Below are 17,517 nucleotides of genomic sequence, written 5' to 3' on the forward strand. Positions count from 1 at the left end.
CCCGCAATAGGTCCGTCACCTAGCGGTGCATCAAGGACATAATTCTTTTGTGCAACAATGAGGATCATCCTCAGATCACAGACCTAGTTCGCATCGTTGCTACTATCATCTTTCAACATAGTTTTTCTCTAGGAACATATCAAAAATAAACGGGGAGCTACATCGCGAGCTATTGATCTACAACATAGTTATGCAAAAACTATCAGGACTAAGTTCATGATAAATTAAAGTTCAATTAATCATATTACTTAAGAACTCCCACTTAGATAGACATCCCTCTAATCATCTAAGTGATCACGTGATCCATATCAACTAAACCATGTCCGATCATCACGTGAGATGGAGTAGTTTTCAATGGTGAACATCACTATGTTGATCCTATCTACTATATGATTCACGCTCGACCTTTCGGTCTCAGTGTTCCGAGGCCATATCTACATATGCTAGGCTCATCAAGTTTAACCAGAGTATTTTGCGTGTGCAAAACTGGCTTGCACCCGTTGTATGTGAACGTAGAGCTTATCACACCCGATCATCACGTGGTGTCTCAGCACGACGAACTGTAGCAACGGTGCATACTCAGAGAGAACACTTGTACCTTGATATTTAGTGAAAGATCATCTTATAATGCTACCGCCGTACTAAGCAAAATAAGATGCATAAAGGATAAACATCACATGCAATCAAATAAGTGATATGATATGGCCATCATCATCTTGTGCCTTTGATCTCCATCTCCAAAGCACTGTCATGATCACCGTCGTCACCGGCTTGACACCTTGATCTCCATTGAAGCATCGTTGTCGTCTCGCCAACTATTGCTTCTATGACTATCGCTACCGCTTAGTGATAAAGTAAAGCAATTACATGGCGATTGCATTTCATACAATAAAGCGACCACCATATGGCTCCTGCTCGTTGCCGATAACCGTTACAAAACATGATCATCTCATACAACAATTTATATATCATCATGTCTTGACCATATCACATCACACCAAGCCCTGCAAAAACAAGTTAGACGTCCTTTACTTTGTTATTGCAAGTTTTACGTGGCTACTACGGGCTTCTAGCAAGAACCGTTCTTACCTACGCATCAAAACCACAACGATTTTTCGTCAAGTGTGCTGTTTTAACCTTCAACAAGGACCGGGCGTAGTCAAACTCGATTCAACTAAAGTTGGAGAAACAGACACCCACTAGCCACTTGTGTGCAAAGCACGTCGGTAGAACCAATCTCATGAACGCGGTCATGTCATGTCGGTCTGGGCCGCTTCATCCAACAATACCGCCGAATCAAAGTAAGACATGCTGGTAAGCAGTATGACTATTATCGCCCACAACTCATTGTATTCTACTCGTGCATATAACATCTACGCATAGACCTGGCTTGGATGCCACTGTTGGGAACGTAGTATTTCAAAAAATTTGCCTACGATCACGCAAGATCTATCTAGGAGAAGCATAGCAACGAGCGGGGAGAGTGTGTCTACATACCCTCGTAGACCGAAAGTGGAAGCGTTTAGTAACGCGGTTGATGTAGTCGAACGTCTTCGTGATCTAACCGATCCAAGTACCGAACCCACGACACCTCCGCGATCTACACACGTTCAGCTCGGTGACGTCCCTTGAACTTTTGATCCAGTTGAGGCCGAGGGAGAGTTACGTCAGCACGACAGCGTGGTGACGGTGATGATGAAGTTACCGGCGCAGGGCTTCGCCTAAGCACTACGACAATATGACCGAGGTGTGTTTCTGTGGAGGGGGGCACCGCACATGGCTAAAATATCAACTTTGTGTGTCTATGGGGTGCCCCCTCCCCCGTATATAAAGGAGGGGAGGAGGAGGAGGGTCGGCCACAAGGGGCACGCCCAAGGGGGGGATTCCTACTCCTAGAAGGAGTAGGTTTCCCCCTTTCCTAATCCAAGTAGGAGAAGAAGGAAGGAGATGGAGAGGGAGAAGGAAAGAGGGGGGCACTGCCCCCTCCCTAGTCCAATTCGGACCAGCCCATGGGGGGGCGCGGTCTCCCCTTGTGGCCCTTCTCTTCTTTCCACTAAGGCCCATGAAGGCCCAATACTTCCCCCAACGAATTCTTGTAACTCTCTAGTACTCCGAAAAATACCCGAACCACTCAGAACCTTTCTGATGTCCGATTATAGCCTTCCAATTTATCGATCTTTACGTCTCGACAATTTCGAGACTCCTCGTCATGTCCGTGATCTCATCCGGGACTCCGAACAAACTTCGGTCATCAAATCACATAACTCATAATACAAATCGTCATCGAACGTTAAGCGTGCGAACCCTACGGGTTCGAGAACTATGTAGACATGACCGAGACACATCTCCGGTCAATAACCAATAGCGAAACCTGGACGCTCATATTGGCTCCTACATATTCTACGAAGATCTTTATCGGTCAACCACATAACAACATACGTTGTTCCCTTTGTCATCAGTATGTTACTTGCCCGAGATTCGATCGTCGGTATCAACATATCTAGTTCAATCTCGTTACCGGCAAGTCTCTTTACTCGTTCCGTAATGCATCATCCCGTAACTAACTCATTAGTCACATTGCTTGCAAGGCTTATAGTGATGATCATTACCGAGAGGGCCTAGAGATACCTCTCCGATACACGGAGTGACAAATCCTAATCTCGATCTATGCCAACCCAACAAACACCTTCGGAGACACCTGTAGAGCATCTTTATAATCACCCAGTTACGTTGTGACGTTTGATAGCACACAAGGTGTTCCTCCGGTATTCGGGAGTTGCATAATCTCATAGTCAGAGGAACATGTATAAGTCATGAAGAAAGCAATAGCAATAAAACTTAACGATCATAATGCTAAGCTAACAGATGGGTCTTGTCCATCACATCATTCTCTAATGATGTGATCCCATTCATCAAATGACAACACATGTCTATGGCTAGGAAACATAACCATCTTTGATAAACAAGCTAGTCAAGTAGAGGCATACTAGGGACACTCTATTTTGTCTATGTATTCACACATGTACTAAGTTTTCGATTAATACAATTCTAGCATGAATAATAAACATTTATCATGATATAAGGAAATATTAAATAACAACTTTATTATTGCCTCTAGGGCATATTTCCTTCAGGCAACACCGATGCGTGTTTGCCTTCATCCACGACGTGTCCCTAGGCCTAGCAAGCCTGATGCGTTGCTTCGTCAACTTCGTCTTCATCTGTCTACGCATGCTCGGTGCCGGCAACACCGATGCGTGCCTTCGTCCATGATGTGTTCCCAGGCTTGGCAAAACCTGGCGCGACGCGTCGTCAACATCAACTACTTCCTGGTGCACCACTATTTCGACACCACTGCGCCCATGACTAACTCGGTGCCTCCTTGCGCCCGCGGCTCCATGGCGACTTCCCCGAAACCGGCTACCCCGACTCGACATCGACCACGACGTTCTTCGCACTGCTACACCACCCACGCTCTCGGCTACATCGACAAACGGCACAAAGGGCTACCGCCTTGCTTGAGCAACATTGTCGGGGTTTCAACTCCAACCACGACTTCCGTGATGCATCAACCGTTACGACTATGGGGGGTGTCCGTCGGCTTTCCTTCGGATTCTTCTCCAGTTTCACCATCTGCATCGCTACCGTTGTGATTGCGGGGGATGTTGAGTATATTGATTATTAGGAAAGATGAGATAGACTAGGATTTGTTCTGGCTTGTCTTGAACTCCAAGTAGATTATTTTACTCCTATATATGCCCACGAGGCTCAAGAAATACAACGACAATCCACCAATCACTCTCTCTCCCTTCTAACACTCTCGCCGTGTGTAGCTTGCCCATCGTCGGCACAATCATTGCGCCCAGGCCCATGCCCGTGGCCGCCTCCGCGGCCACAACCGCCACCACTGCTGCTGGTTTCTGGTGTGGCCTTTTCCCCCCTTCATGACTTGCTCTAGGGCCCGAGTCATCAGCATGAGTTGATCTTGTCGACAGATTGACAGTGACAACCTTTCTCGAAGGTGGCGAGACAACCAACGGTCTTAGCCATGGTCATCGATGTGACATCGCCCCATTCCTCAATCGTGTTGACGATGTCGCCGAACCGCAAAGGGACGACATTGAACAAGGTCTCGACCACCGCCTCCTTGGTGATCTTCTCGCTGAGCAATCGGATCTCGCCCACAAGGGTCATCATTTTTTGGGTGAATGCTACACTGATTCGCTGTCTTCCATCTCCATACAATCCAACCGTCGTTTCAGTTGTTTGACCTTCTTGATGCGGTCCACGCCAACCCGCATGTTGCAGATAGCTTCCCAGGCCTCATGTCCGCTGTTGCATTCCGCCACCGCCAACATCACCGAGTCTGGCACGGACATGGAAAGGGCAGCAAATGCGTCATCGTCTTTGTCCTGATCGAACTCGTTAGTCAACACACCAAGTGGCCAGAGAAGGACCCTCATCTTCATGGCCACATACCATAGTTTGAGTCGGCCAACATGGGATACTGGATCGGGACACCACTGACCCTCGCCGGTGCATGCGGAATGATTGCCACGTTTTCATCTCTAGTGTGTACATTCCGCCATTGGCACTCGTCCCATATTTCTTTGATGACTCTTCACCCGTTGCCGAACCCTGCCGCCACAACTCCTCCTGTCGCCGCCGCCTATTGTTGGGCCAGAACCTCAAATTCTGTCACTCACTCTTTTGCTCAGAGGTGGAAGAACTCAAGGATGGAGGAGACACACACACACACACGAACACCGTAGGGTGGAGTTTTTGGCGATGCATAAAACTTGTGTCCTTTTTGTTTCTTCCTTTTATTCACATGCAACAAACTGGGTTGCCCACTAATCCATGATACGTCTCCAACGTATCTATAATTTATGAAGTATTCATGCTATTATATTATCCATCTTGGATGTTTAATGGGCTTTACTATGCACTTTTATATTATTTTTGGGACTAACCTATTAACCCAGAGCCCAGTGTCAGTTTCTGTTTTTTCCCTTGTTTCAGTGTTTCGCAGAAAAGGAATATCAAACATAGTCCAAATGGAATGAAACCTTCGGGAGCGTGATTGTTGGAACGAACGTGATCCAGGAGACTTGGAGTTGAAGTCAGGGAAGCTTCGAGGTGGCCACGAGGCAGGGAGGCGCGCCTGCCCCCCTGGGCACGCCCCCACCCTCGTGGGCCCCTCGTGGCTCCCCTGACTGACTTCTTTCGCCTATATATATCCATATACCCTAAAAACATCGGGGAACAGAATAGATCAGGAGTTCCGCCACCGCAAGCCTCTGTAGCCACCAAAAACCAATCGGGACCCTGTTCCGGCACCCTGCCGGAGGGGGAACCCTCACCGGTGGCCATCTTCATCATCCCGGCGATCTCCATGACGAGGAGGGAGTAGTTCACCCTCGGGGCTGAGGGTATGTACCAGTAGCTATGTGTTTGATCTCTCTCTCTCTCTCTCGTGTTCTTGAAGTGATACGATCTTGATGTATCGCGAGCTTTGCTATTATAGTTGGATCTTATGATGTTTCTCCCCCTCTACTCTCTTGTAATGGATTGAGTTTTCCCTTTGAAGTTATCCTATCGGATTGAGTCTTTAAGGATTTGAGAACACTTGATGTATGTCTTGCCGTGCTTATCTGTGGTGACAATGGGATATTCACGTGATCTACTTGATGTATGTTTTGGTGATCAACTTGCGGGTTCCATGAACTTATGCATAGGGGTTGGCACACGTTTTCGTCTTGACTCTCCGGTAGAAACTTTGGGGCACTCTTTGAAATTCTTTGTGTTGGTTGAATAGATGAATTTGAGATTGTGTGATGCATATCGTATAGTCATACCCACGGATACTTGAGGTGACATTGGAGTATCTAGGTGACATTAGGTGTTAATCTAGTACGAACTCTATGATAGATCGAACGGAAAGAATAGCTTCATGTTATTTTACTATGGACTCTTGAATAGATTGATCAGAAAGAATAACTTTGAGGTGGTTTCGTACCCTACCATAATCTCTTCGTTTGTTCTCCACTATTAGTGACTTTGGAGTGACTCTTTGTTGCATGTTGAGGGATAGTTATATGATCCATTTATGTTATTATTGTTGAGAGAACTTGCACTAGTGAAAGTATGAACCCTAGTCCTTGTTTCAACGCATTGCAATACCGTTTGTGCTCACTTTTATCATTAGTTACCTTGCTGTGTTTATATTTTCAGATTACAAATACCCATATCTACCATCCATATTGCACTTGTATCACCATCTCTTCGCCGAACTAGTGCACCTATACAATTTACCATTGTATTGGGTGTGTTGGGGACACAAGAGACTCTTTGTTATTTGGTTGCAGGGTTGCTTGAGAGAGACCATCTTCATCCTATGCCTCCCACGGATTGATAAACCTTAGGTCATCCACTTGAGGGAAATTTGCTACTGTCCTACAAACCTCTGCACTTGGAAGCCCAACAACGTCTACAAGAAGAAGGTTGCGTAGTAGACATCAATCCACCACCGGTGCTTGAGGGCCCCACGAATCCGATCTGATTCGACCTCGAGGGATGCCGCTGCTAGTGGTCGTGAAGGTTGAGAAAAACAGTCAGCAGGCTCCCTCCTGACACTCCCCTTGGTCGCTCTTGCGGGCGGCCAGGGAGTGAACCCTAGCCACCGCCAGAGCCTCAAACAGGCGCCCCCACCCCTTGCCGCCTCCGGCAGGAGACACCGGGCGAAGCCTGTGCGGCGGCGGGGCCCTCTCCTCCTCCTGGGTGAGCGGCATAGGCCGGTCTCTTTGGTGGGAGTTCTCGCGGTCGTTCGACGCGGCTCGACGGCGCTCGGTGTGCGGGCTAACGCGGGCGGGAGTGGTACCGCGCGGTATGGGGCGCGAGCCCATGGGCGCCCAGGTGTTGTAGCACGCGCATGGCATGCGACAGCACGGTTCGTTGGCCGTAGGCGGGTGCGCGCGGGGACACGGCTCTGTGGTCATAGGTGGGTGCATGCGGCATCCTCCCGCCGCACGGACCGCAGGGTGCACCGGCGCTCGACGGGTGATGGCCTTGCCTGTCCTGTAGGCGTGGCGTGACGCTGTGCAGACTAGGACTGGGCACCGTGGTGGTCCTCAGCCTTGGGTGGCGCTCGTTGCTTCCTTGCCGGCATGGTGCTTGGTTGGGCTTGGTAGCGATAGCTACGTCCGATGGCTCTCCTCCTGGTCTGCCGTGGGTGGATCTGACTTGGTGGCTTCTTTTGGGCTGCCAGTGGCCTCCACGAGGTGCGGCTGGCTGCTCTGCGCCTCTTCGTCGATGGTCAGTCATTGGTTGGTGGTCTTGCCAACGCCGATGTGGTCGTTCAGGGTGTGTTTGGAAGCTCAGGTGAAAACCATGTCTCGGCCTCCGATTTATTACCAGCGATGGCAACGTCTGTGGGTGTCGTAGATCGTCTTGGAGGCATCATTGTTTTGCTTTCTCACCCATCACGCACAGGCCGGTTGCTGCAACTCCGAATGAAACCCTAGATCCATGTGATCTGACGAAGGCGGCACCTTGGTGTCGTATCCCCTCTTGGGGGCTTGGTCTTTGGAGCGAGGCATTGGCAAGAGGGACCGGTGGATGATGGTGGTGTTAGTGTCAAGGTTTTGTGGCAACAATGGCGATGGCGGAGGCGTGGCAACGGTTGCAGTAGTCGGCTCTTCTCCGACGTGTTCGTGCGATTACCTCAGGTTGTTTTGTTACAGTGAAGTCGAAGCTGCCGTGGCGGGGCCCCTGTGGCAACAATGACAGGAAGCAGGTGGTCTGTTCGGTGGTCTTCCACGGCGCCAGCTAGGCGTGGTTCTCCTTTGGAGCTCTACATCAAGGGTCAGAGTTGCGCTGCCTTCAATGCGGGTGGTTGAGGCTGACAAGGGTCGGAGTTGCGCTGCCTTCAATGCGGGTGGCTGAGGCTGACATGGGTCGTATTGGGTTACACACAGCCTCTATGGTGAGGGTTGAGTCAAGGTTGCCTTTGGCGAAGTCGGAATCGCTTGCTCGGAGACTAGGGAGGGCAATGACGCATGTTGGGGAGAAGAGATGATGATGACGCCATAGTGTATCTTGATAACGTCCTCTTTGTTGAGGTGTGTGTGGATTATCTTGGGTGTTTCGCTCGACGGTTTGTTTGTTGAGGTGTGTGTGGACTATCTTGGGTGTTTCGCTCGACGGTTTGTGACAGTTTTAGCCTGGTTTTCAGGTAACTCTCTTCAACTTAATTAATAGATGAGACAAAAAAATTATCTCCGTTTTGAAATAAACAAATAAATTGGGTTGCCTACGATCGGTTGATCCCATGCCATCCCACTGAGTGATCATGGTCATCAACTAAGTAAGAGAAAACAAAGTGCCTAGACCTATTTCAGCAGCAACACTAATGCAGTGTAAAACGTAAAAGCCAAAACATAAAACCAGCAGAAACGTTGGAGTAAACGTAAAATCCCTGGAACATAAAATCCGGCCGGGACATAAAACCCAACGGCCAGCATCAGGATTAACCATAACACCACACTCGCCGCAGCCGTCCACGCGTCGTTGCCCAGCGTACATATAGTATCCTGACCGGGAGAAGCTAAAGGTCAGTCGATTGAAAAAATGAATTTGGGTCAGTCGACTGACCCAAAACTCCTTTCAATCAACCTTGCCGGGCGATGTCTCTAGACTTTCTCTCACTAACGAGCCTTTGATCCTTTCCCTCAAAAAAAAAACGAGCCTTTGATCCAAACGAGGCAACCAAAAAGTGACGCATGCATGCATGGCAAGGCGCCAATTGCAGACTGCTGCGGTGCAATCGTTTTTTATTTCTTTTCTATTTGAGATTTGATTAGCACTGACGACTCGAGAGCCGGGTCAGATATATTCATGTCTGTCGATGTGTAGTTGTTCAATTTTTTTATGTCAATGTGTATGTACTATATTGCAGCTGGTTGCTTTGTCGTTTTCTAGCTCCAAGAACACAAGAAGCTTCCTAGACTGATTAATATTTTTTAGGATTAGCCGGAGGTGCTTCTCTAAAAGTTCTACACTTACAGAAAGATTGCTACCCAGCATCTTTACAGTTAGACGTGCATTTCTTCCAACTACAGAACTCCCCCATACCATATATAACTAAAATCCAGTTGGATAAATATTTTCGAAGTGTTCTTAAAATACCACAATATTTCTGAACTACCATACTATTTATTACCGTGAAATATTAACCCGGCAACCAAAAGAAGAAAAAGGGTCGGTCGGATTTGTCACCTTAGAGATTAATAAATAAAATAAAGAAAAATAGAAAATAAAGTTTTCTAAAGAAGAATGAAATTAGTGGAATCGGTATTACACTTAAAATCAGGAATACATAAAAAATTAATCAAATAATGGAAAAAATAGCACACAATTTTACGCAGACAAATGCACTTTTTTGTAGAACAAGCATTTAATAATGAAAGTTTCATCAAAAGAAAGTTTTCAAAATAATAATAAATTAGTGGCATTAGTAAAATTTAAATCAAATATTGACAAAATTTGCATATGATTTACACAGAAAGTGCGTATTTTTATATTATGCAAGAGTAACCATATGATAATGGAATTTCCGCAAAAAGTAGTTTTCTAAGTAGGAATGAATTAGTGGCATTGACATGGCCCTTAAAGAATAATAATAAACATATTGTTTTATAAGAGAGATTGATATAGTGGAGTTGGTATTACCCTTTCAGAAGAAATAAAATGAAATAAAAACTAAAACAAAATCAAAATAATATAGTTTTCTGAAGAAGAATGAATAAGTGGGACTGGTATAACCCTTTCAAGAGAAAGAAAATGAAAAATAAGACTAAAAAAATCAAAAGAATAAAGTATTCTAAGAAGAATGAATAAGTGGGATTGGTATAACCCTTTAAAGAGAAGAAGAATGAGTAAGTGGCATTGGTACTATCCTTCTAGAAGAAAAAAACAAAATTATTAAAATAATCAAGTTTTGTAAGGAAGACAAAATTGGTGGCATTGGTATTACCTAGGAGTTGCACACAATTTACACATGAATTGCGCTTTCTTATAATATCCAAGCATAACATATAATAGTGAAATATTCACAATGAAACAATTTTCCTAAGAAAGAATGAATTAGTGGCACTTGAGTTACAATTAAATAAGAAATAAAAATGACAAAAAAACTAAATGAAAAATAAAATAATGAAGTTTTTCTATGAAAGAATGAATTAGAGGTTTTGTATTACCATTTAAGAAGAAGAAAAATAAAAAAATCAAAAAATCAAAAACAAAATAATGAAGTTTTTTAAGAAAGGATGAATTAGTGACATTGGTATTATCATTTAAGAAGAAAGGAAACAAAAATAAAAAATAAAAAATTTGCACACAATTTACACAGAAATTGCACTATTTTATAATATGAAAGAAAATTACATAATAGTAGAATTCTCAGTAGAGAGAAAGTTTCCTAAGAAGGAATGAATTAGTGATATTGGTATTACCAATAAAGAAGAAATAAAATGAATAAAAAACAAAATAATGAAGTTTTGTAAGAAAAAACGAATTAGTGGTTTTGGTATTACCCTTTCAGAAGAAGGAAAAGAAGTAACTACCGAAGCGAATTCACAAAATCAAAATAGTAATATTTTTCTAAGAAACAATGTATTAGTGGCATTAGTATTAACCTTAAAGATTAAAAAAATATGCAGATGAAACAATGACACACAATTTACATTGAAATTGCATTTTCTTATAATATGAAATAGCAAGCATACAATAGTGAAATTTTCATAAAAAAATGTTTCCTATGATGGAACGAATGAATGACATACACATTGCACTTAAAGAAGAAAGTAAATTAAAAACAAATCAAAAGAAAAATTAAAATACTGAAGTTTTCTAAAAAAGAATTAACGACATTGTTATTACCCTTTAGGAAGAAAGAAATAAAAAAATCTCAAAAAGTGCGCACAATTTACACATAAATTATGATTTTTCTAATATGCAAGAATAAGCATATATAAGTGAAATATTTGCAATAAAGGAAATTTCCTAAGAAATAATGAATTAGTGGCACTTGTGTGACAATTAAATAAGAAATAAAATAAAATAAGACTAAATAAAAAAATAAATAAAATAAAATAATGAAGTTTTTCTAAGAAAGAATGAGTTAGAGGCCTTAGTAATACCCATTAGGAAGAAAGAAGATAAAATTAAAATTAAATTGAAATCAAAATAATGACGTTTTCTAAGAAAGAATGAATTAGTGACATTGGAATTACCATTTAAGAAGAAATAAAACAAAAAAAATTAAAAAATGAGAAATTTGCACACAATTTATGCAGAAATTGCACTTTTTTATAATATGCAAGAATAAGTATATAATTCTCACAAAAAAGAAAGTTCCCTAAAAAGGAAGGAATTAGTGATGTTCGTATTACGATTAAAAAAAGAAAGAAAATGAAACAAACACTAAATCAAAAACAAAATAATGAAGTTTTGTAAGAAAAAATGAATTAGTGGTTTTGGCATTACCCTTCAGAAAAAATATATGAAATAACTACTAAAAAAATCAAAATAATTAAGTTTTTCAAGTAAGAATGAATTAGTTGCATTGATATTACCATTTAAGAAGAAAGAAATTATAAAATAATCTAACAATAAAAAAAATACACACAATATATACAAAAATTTGCGCTTTTAATAAAATGTAAGAATATGCATATGGTAGTGGAATTTTCACAGAAAATACAATTATAATGAAACTGCACTATTTTAATAGTATGTAAGAAATAAGCACGTAATAGTACATTTTCACAAAATTGCAATTTATACAGATATTATAAATTACTTATGTGTATATAATTTTGTATTCACCCAACATCCAAATATACCCATAAAAACAGAGAAAAAACAGAAGGAAAAACGCACACAAACAGCCTAATAAGAAAACATGTAACGGGCTTTAACCCAACAAGAAATCGACTGACCCAAAATAGGTGTCAATCAAAAAACGTCTAGGCTAATACATGACAGCACACATAACAGGAGAAAAACAACTAGCACACATCTTGGAGCAGCAATCAACGGTTAAAAAAGCCAAAACAGGTGAAAAAGCCATTGCATGTAGAAAGAATGCGAGAGTTCGTTCGGCAAGATTTCAGTGCAACATGTCTTATCTCGGTACAAGCTCCGTGAGCGAAACCTCGTTGGCTGAAACCACCGCCGGCCTGCCACGGCCTTGCGAGGCGCCGTGTCGTGGTTCCGGACCGGCGGTACTTGCCCGGATGCAGAAAGCCGGCTTGGACGGGGCCTGAAGCGAGACGGTGTCGCTGTTAAGGATCGCGTTCGCCCTTGACATCGTAGGCCTATCCGCAGGGCTCTCCTGAACGCACATCAGTCCGATGTGAACGTAGGCGAGTATCTCCTCTTCAGGAGCAGTGCTTCTGCTTGCAAGGGACGGATCAGCTATCTCCAATATCGTTCCCTTGGTCCAATGCTCCCATATCTGCACCAGATGGGTTCAAATGAGTTTTACTGTCGCAAGGGATTTAGAATTTTAGATTATTACGTACAGTACTATTCAGCTAGGGTTTCCTTCCTGCTTACAAGGCTTAAGAGGTCAACGGATTGCTCGGAGTTGTAAGATCCACAGTTTCTTCTTCCTGTTATGATCTCTAAAACCAGAATTCCGAAGCTAAACACGTCTGATTTTGTCGAATAGTGCCCGCGAACAACATATTCAGGTGCCATGTATCCGCTGCAACAAGAGATATGATTACTGATTAGTGGTCTGAAAATATAATATGGTACTAGTAGTATTACTTATTCCTGCAGTCCATGGTGCTTTTTTTATATATCAAAGCATAGTTGACTTCACTTACAACGTTCCAACAACTCTATTCGTGACATCCTTTGATTGATCCCCTTCGAACAGCCTCGCCAAACCGAAGTCTGAAATCTTCGGATTCAAATCTGAGTCTAACAGAACATTGCTTGCTTTGAGGTCTCTGTGGATTATTTTCAACTGAGAATCTTCATGAACGTATTGCAAACCTCGGGCAATCCCATTTATTATCTTGAACCTCTTCCCCCAATCAAGATGCTTGCTCCTCTCAGGATCTATTACGGGAACAAGAAACAGCGACAGGGAGGTTAGTTTTAGTGCCATATATTCTCTCCCATGTTACCTTTTTTTTACGAAAGGTAGCCAATATATTAAGTGGAGTGAAGAATAAATAGAGTACAAGTGGTGGCTACAGGGATCATCTTACAAACTACAGCTCACATTTAAAGATAGTGATGCAATATTCTGAGTATTTACCAAAGAGAATAGTGTCAAGGCTTCTGTTGGGCATGTATTCATAGATAACGAGCTTCTCGTGTTCTTCCAAACAAACGCCGATAAGCCTCACAAGGTTTTTGTGCTGAAGCTTAGCAACCAAAACCAGCTCAGTTTTTAGCTCTGCTATTCCTTGTGCTGAACCTTGTGAGAGTCTCTTCACTGCTATCTCTTGGCCATCAGCAAGGGATCCCTGTAGATTTAGAAGGTGGCATAAGTATTTGACGAAAAACATTACTGATTAGAGGAGTAGAGATGCTGGTAAAATTTGAAGAAAAACATTTTTTAAGGAAGTGCATAGTTTTTTATTTTGTGTGTGTGTGTGGGCATACTACAATTGGTACCTTGTAAACGGCACCAAACCCTCCTTCCCCAAGCTTATTTCCTTCTGAAAAGTTCTCCGTTGCAACTTCCAGTGTTGACAGATCAAGCATGGATAAACTGATGTTTGGAACACTTTCCCAGTTTCCAGAATCTGTCGGAATAAAAGTGTTAAATCCGTCGAACAAACTCCATTTCAGAAGACATTTCATTGTCTGAAATGCGTAATTGTTTACCTTATATTTGTTCAGCTGGCAATTTGACATTTGAATCATATCTAGCTTCATTTTCATATAAACTTGATGGGTTCTTTTTGCAGGAGTTAAATTTACCTATTTTCCATTTTTTGGCTGTGCAGTAGGGCAAAGCACCCGTGCATTTTTTTTCTTTATTAATTTTATAAAGGGCATAAAAATAAACAAGACGTTGTAAAGTACTAGATCTTTAGGTGAAAGTAAAAAGAAGCTAAGCTAATTACATGTTTCCTAGCCAATCTTTAAAGAAAACCAAGTTATTTTCCTTCTTTGAGGTCTGCAATTCTTGTTACAGGAGGGAGTAGCTTACATGATTGTGACGGTAATTCTTGTTGTCTTCTCCTCCTCCAGATACAAAAGCAAACTAAAGTGAAAGTCAATGCTGCAGAAACAACGGCCAGTGCAACTGCTAGGACCAGTAGGATGATACTTGGTTTATTTCTTCTCCCTCCTGTAAAATTACACTAGAGTTTAAGCACTTGACAATATGAAATCTGCATATTGATCACAGCAATGAAAAAAGCAGGAACTGAAAAAGGCACAAGAATTGAACGAGAACACAAGTGCGAAGTGGTTTTTCTACTCCCAGGTGTACCCACATCCCCAATGAATAGTAAGTTCAAAAAATAGAAAAGAAAATCCAAAATTTCTGAAATTTTGTGGCAAGAAATATGATCAAAAGTTTTAGGTTCTTGCAAAAGTTAGTCCACAAATAACATTTGCGGAGCTGTCACAAAAATAAAATAAAAAATCAGTGCTCAAAGTTTTGTGCAGTGACCTTTTTTGTTGTTGTTGAGAGCTCCTTGAATGGTATTTGTCGTCGAAATTTTGCAAGGACCTAAAATGTTTGATCATGTTTCATGCCACAAAATTTACTTTACCTGGGTGTACTCCCGGGAGTAGCCACACCTTTCCGCACCCTATTACAACCCAAAGAGGCCCTAAACTTCTTTTTTGGGATTTTTTATTCTGTTAAACTCTTTACAAAAATATTTTTGGTTGTGTTGGACGGGTTGGCTATGCGCATCGTGTTATGCAAAGGCCGAACCTTCCCTCGGTGCAATTGTATTATCTTGATTGCATGAAAATGCACTTTATAGTAGAAAACAAGTTATTTCTATGAAAGTGCCTGTCCAACTCCAGTTTATGTAAATCGAAAGAAGTCTCCATCTGAGCTCCACTTTAGTATAAGAGTGTTTTGGACACGATATTATGGGATGGTGGGAGTACAAATTTCCATAGTTTTTGTAAGAATCTGCAACTCACCTCCATCTCCATCTACGGAGGGAGTCACGCCCGAGGCCGGTGCTGGGAGGTGTAGAAGCGGACTGCCCGAGAATGGTGGATATAGCTCAAACCTGTAGTTGCACCGTAAACCCAGGATCCTTCCTCCCTGCCGCCTGCTGAAGTGCTTCGGCATCACATTTACTATTCCCTCCAGGCAGCTCCGGCAATCGGCCGGTGCCATGTCCGGCGTGCACTGCGCCAGCGCATAGATTCTCGGGGTGCTCACGTCGAAGTCCTCCACCCCTGTGCCAAACTGCGTGGATGAGTTCAGCGCTGCGTAGTCCGAGACGGCAGCAAGGAGAACACCCACGGCGGCGTCGAACGTTGCGGCCTGCGACGTCACGTTCTCCCCATTGGGCATGATGTGCCGTTTGGTATTGTCGATGGAAGTCAGGAAGTTCTGGTTGGAGAAGCGGAGGAAGCAGGGGTCGTAGTAGATGGTCACGTCCATGTTGTACGGGCACACCTGCTGCGCGTCCCGGAAGGCGTTGGCAACGCAGTCGCCGCAGGCGGAGGCGTTGGTGGTGTCGCCACGGCAGAGCGAGAGCGCGTACACGATGTCCGGGACGGCGCCTACGGCGGCGGTAGCGAAGAGGGTGGGAGATGAGGATGATTCGGTGGGGAGGGTGGAGGAGAGCTGGTTTAGGTTTGATTGGAAGGCGCCGTTCGCCGTGTAGTTCCGGCTGTTGTCGCATTCTTGCCACAGCACGTCGCCGGAGGCGACCTGTGCAAGGAAGGGGACGAGGAGGATGGAGACGTAGCAGCAGAGTTTGTGGGAGATCATGGTGGGAAGTGGGCTACTGGTGGTGGTGTGGGCTGAGTTAGAGACAGGAAGATGAGGGAAAACGAGTGTTTTGGCAAGTTGGCTTGGTGTTAGATCGGGTCACAATGTGTTTCATTTTTCTTTTGATGTTAGATCGGGTCACAGTTTGATTCGAACAAAGGCTACCTGTCGTACTACTTCAGAAAAAAAAATCATTTATTATAACAGGCAGGCCTAAGCATGTATGGAATATTTTCAGAGGAATACTATGAAGGAGATGAAATCTTGGCATCTGTGGCAAGTATCAACGTCAAAGAATCAAGAATCGGATTCTCTGATCTTTTCTCCTGCGCGCATGCCAGGCAGGTAGATGGATCGGTGATAAATTTTGAAAGAGTAGTGTCTCCGGCTTTTTCTGGTTTTTTATTTTTGGGCTTGTTGAGCTGTGCCCTCAGCAGAACCTTTGTACTGTGTTGTGATACTTGGGTGTGTGTGGACTAGTCCTTGTATGTGTGCTTTCTGGCGGTTTGTTTTTATAAAGCGGGACGAAAACCTTTTCGGTAATAAGTCATCGTTGCCACGATCATTTCTTCAGAACCTACATCTTCCAAAGAGCTATCGCTTCCACCTGTTAGAAAGGGGAATGTGGCAGCATTTTCCGTTGTCATCCCGGCACTGGTACTCGTTCAAGATCGACTGGACAAAAAAAAATCCTAGTAGGAAGAGCACAAGCACACTATGCAAACCGAGAGAAAGCAAATGATGACTGATGAGATAGTTACCACCAACGGAGTTCATACACACAAAAATGTACTCATCCCGTCCCACGATATAAGATGTCTCATAATATAAGATGTTATTATGAATATCTTATATTGTGGGACGGAAGGAGTACCATGTAAAGAACCAAATTACATGACGGATTGCATGGTAGGGTCTCTTGTTCTGCAACATCATTCTTGGAGTAGCAAGAATAAAAGACAAGCGAAACCAATCGCTTGGAACTGAAGCATCAAAGGGAAAAAAAAAATTAACTCTTCAAACGGAAATCTTGGACCAAAACATTATGTCTCCAAAATGACGTGCCTGAAACATGCATTAAACAAAAGGTTATTTGACAATATATCAGAATAAAATTCTATATATATATATAGGGTTAAAACGTTTATTGAGATGGCTCACGCTCATCGCCCGCCATTACGCCCATATCCCGCTCCATTAGTTGGACGTTGGCCACGCTCAAGCATGGCATCCCTGTGGTACCGGCACAGCCGCCGTGCATCCTGAAAGGCCAGAGCTACGCAGGCGATGCAGGTGCCCGATGAATTGACGACGTCTGGAAGGCAGTGGCAGTAGGCAGACACAGCGACCTGGTCGACAAGGGCATGGGCGCGGGCGGGGCATGATGCATTTACCAGCTCAGTGGCGAGCGTGGCAGGGATAAGCCGTAGGTTGGCCTTGGAAGTGCTATTGGGAGCGTAGCGGCCTTGCGTCCCGCAGGAGTGACCGCCGGGCAAGCTGTGGTTGGTGGCAGCAAGCGC

The 17,517-nt window shown here is 43.6% G+C and overlaps 1 protein-coding gene across 1 annotated transcript; it reads right to left on the reverse strand.

The window, feature by feature from the left end:
• Nucleotides 1-12,176: 12,176 nt before the first annotated feature.
• On the reverse strand, nucleotides 12,177-17,291 carry LOC109785603 (cysteine-rich receptor-like protein kinase 6). The gene is made up of 7 exons (XM_040398601.2): nucleotides 15,189-17,291; nucleotides 14,237-14,370; nucleotides 13,696-13,826; nucleotides 13,334-13,544; nucleotides 12,894-13,131; nucleotides 12,619-12,769; nucleotides 12,177-12,517 (listed from the first exon to the last, which is right to left on the reverse strand). The coding sequence occupies exons 1-7, from the start codon at nucleotides 15,995-15,997 to the stop codon at nucleotides 12,185-12,187; spliced, it is 2,007 nt and encodes a 668-aa protein (XP_040254535.1). The 5' UTR covers nucleotides 15,998-17,291; the 3' UTR covers nucleotides 12,177-12,184.
• Nucleotides 17,292-17,517: the final 226 nt, after the last annotated feature.

The sequence above is a fragment of the Aegilops tauschii genome, chromosome 2 (genome assembly GCF_002575655.3).
Source record: "Aegilops tauschii subsp. strangulata cultivar AL8/78 chromosome 2, Aet v6.0, whole genome shotgun sequence".
In the NCBI taxonomy this organism is placed as follows: domain Eukaryota; kingdom Viridiplantae; phylum Streptophyta; class Magnoliopsida; order Poales; family Poaceae; genus Aegilops; species Aegilops tauschii.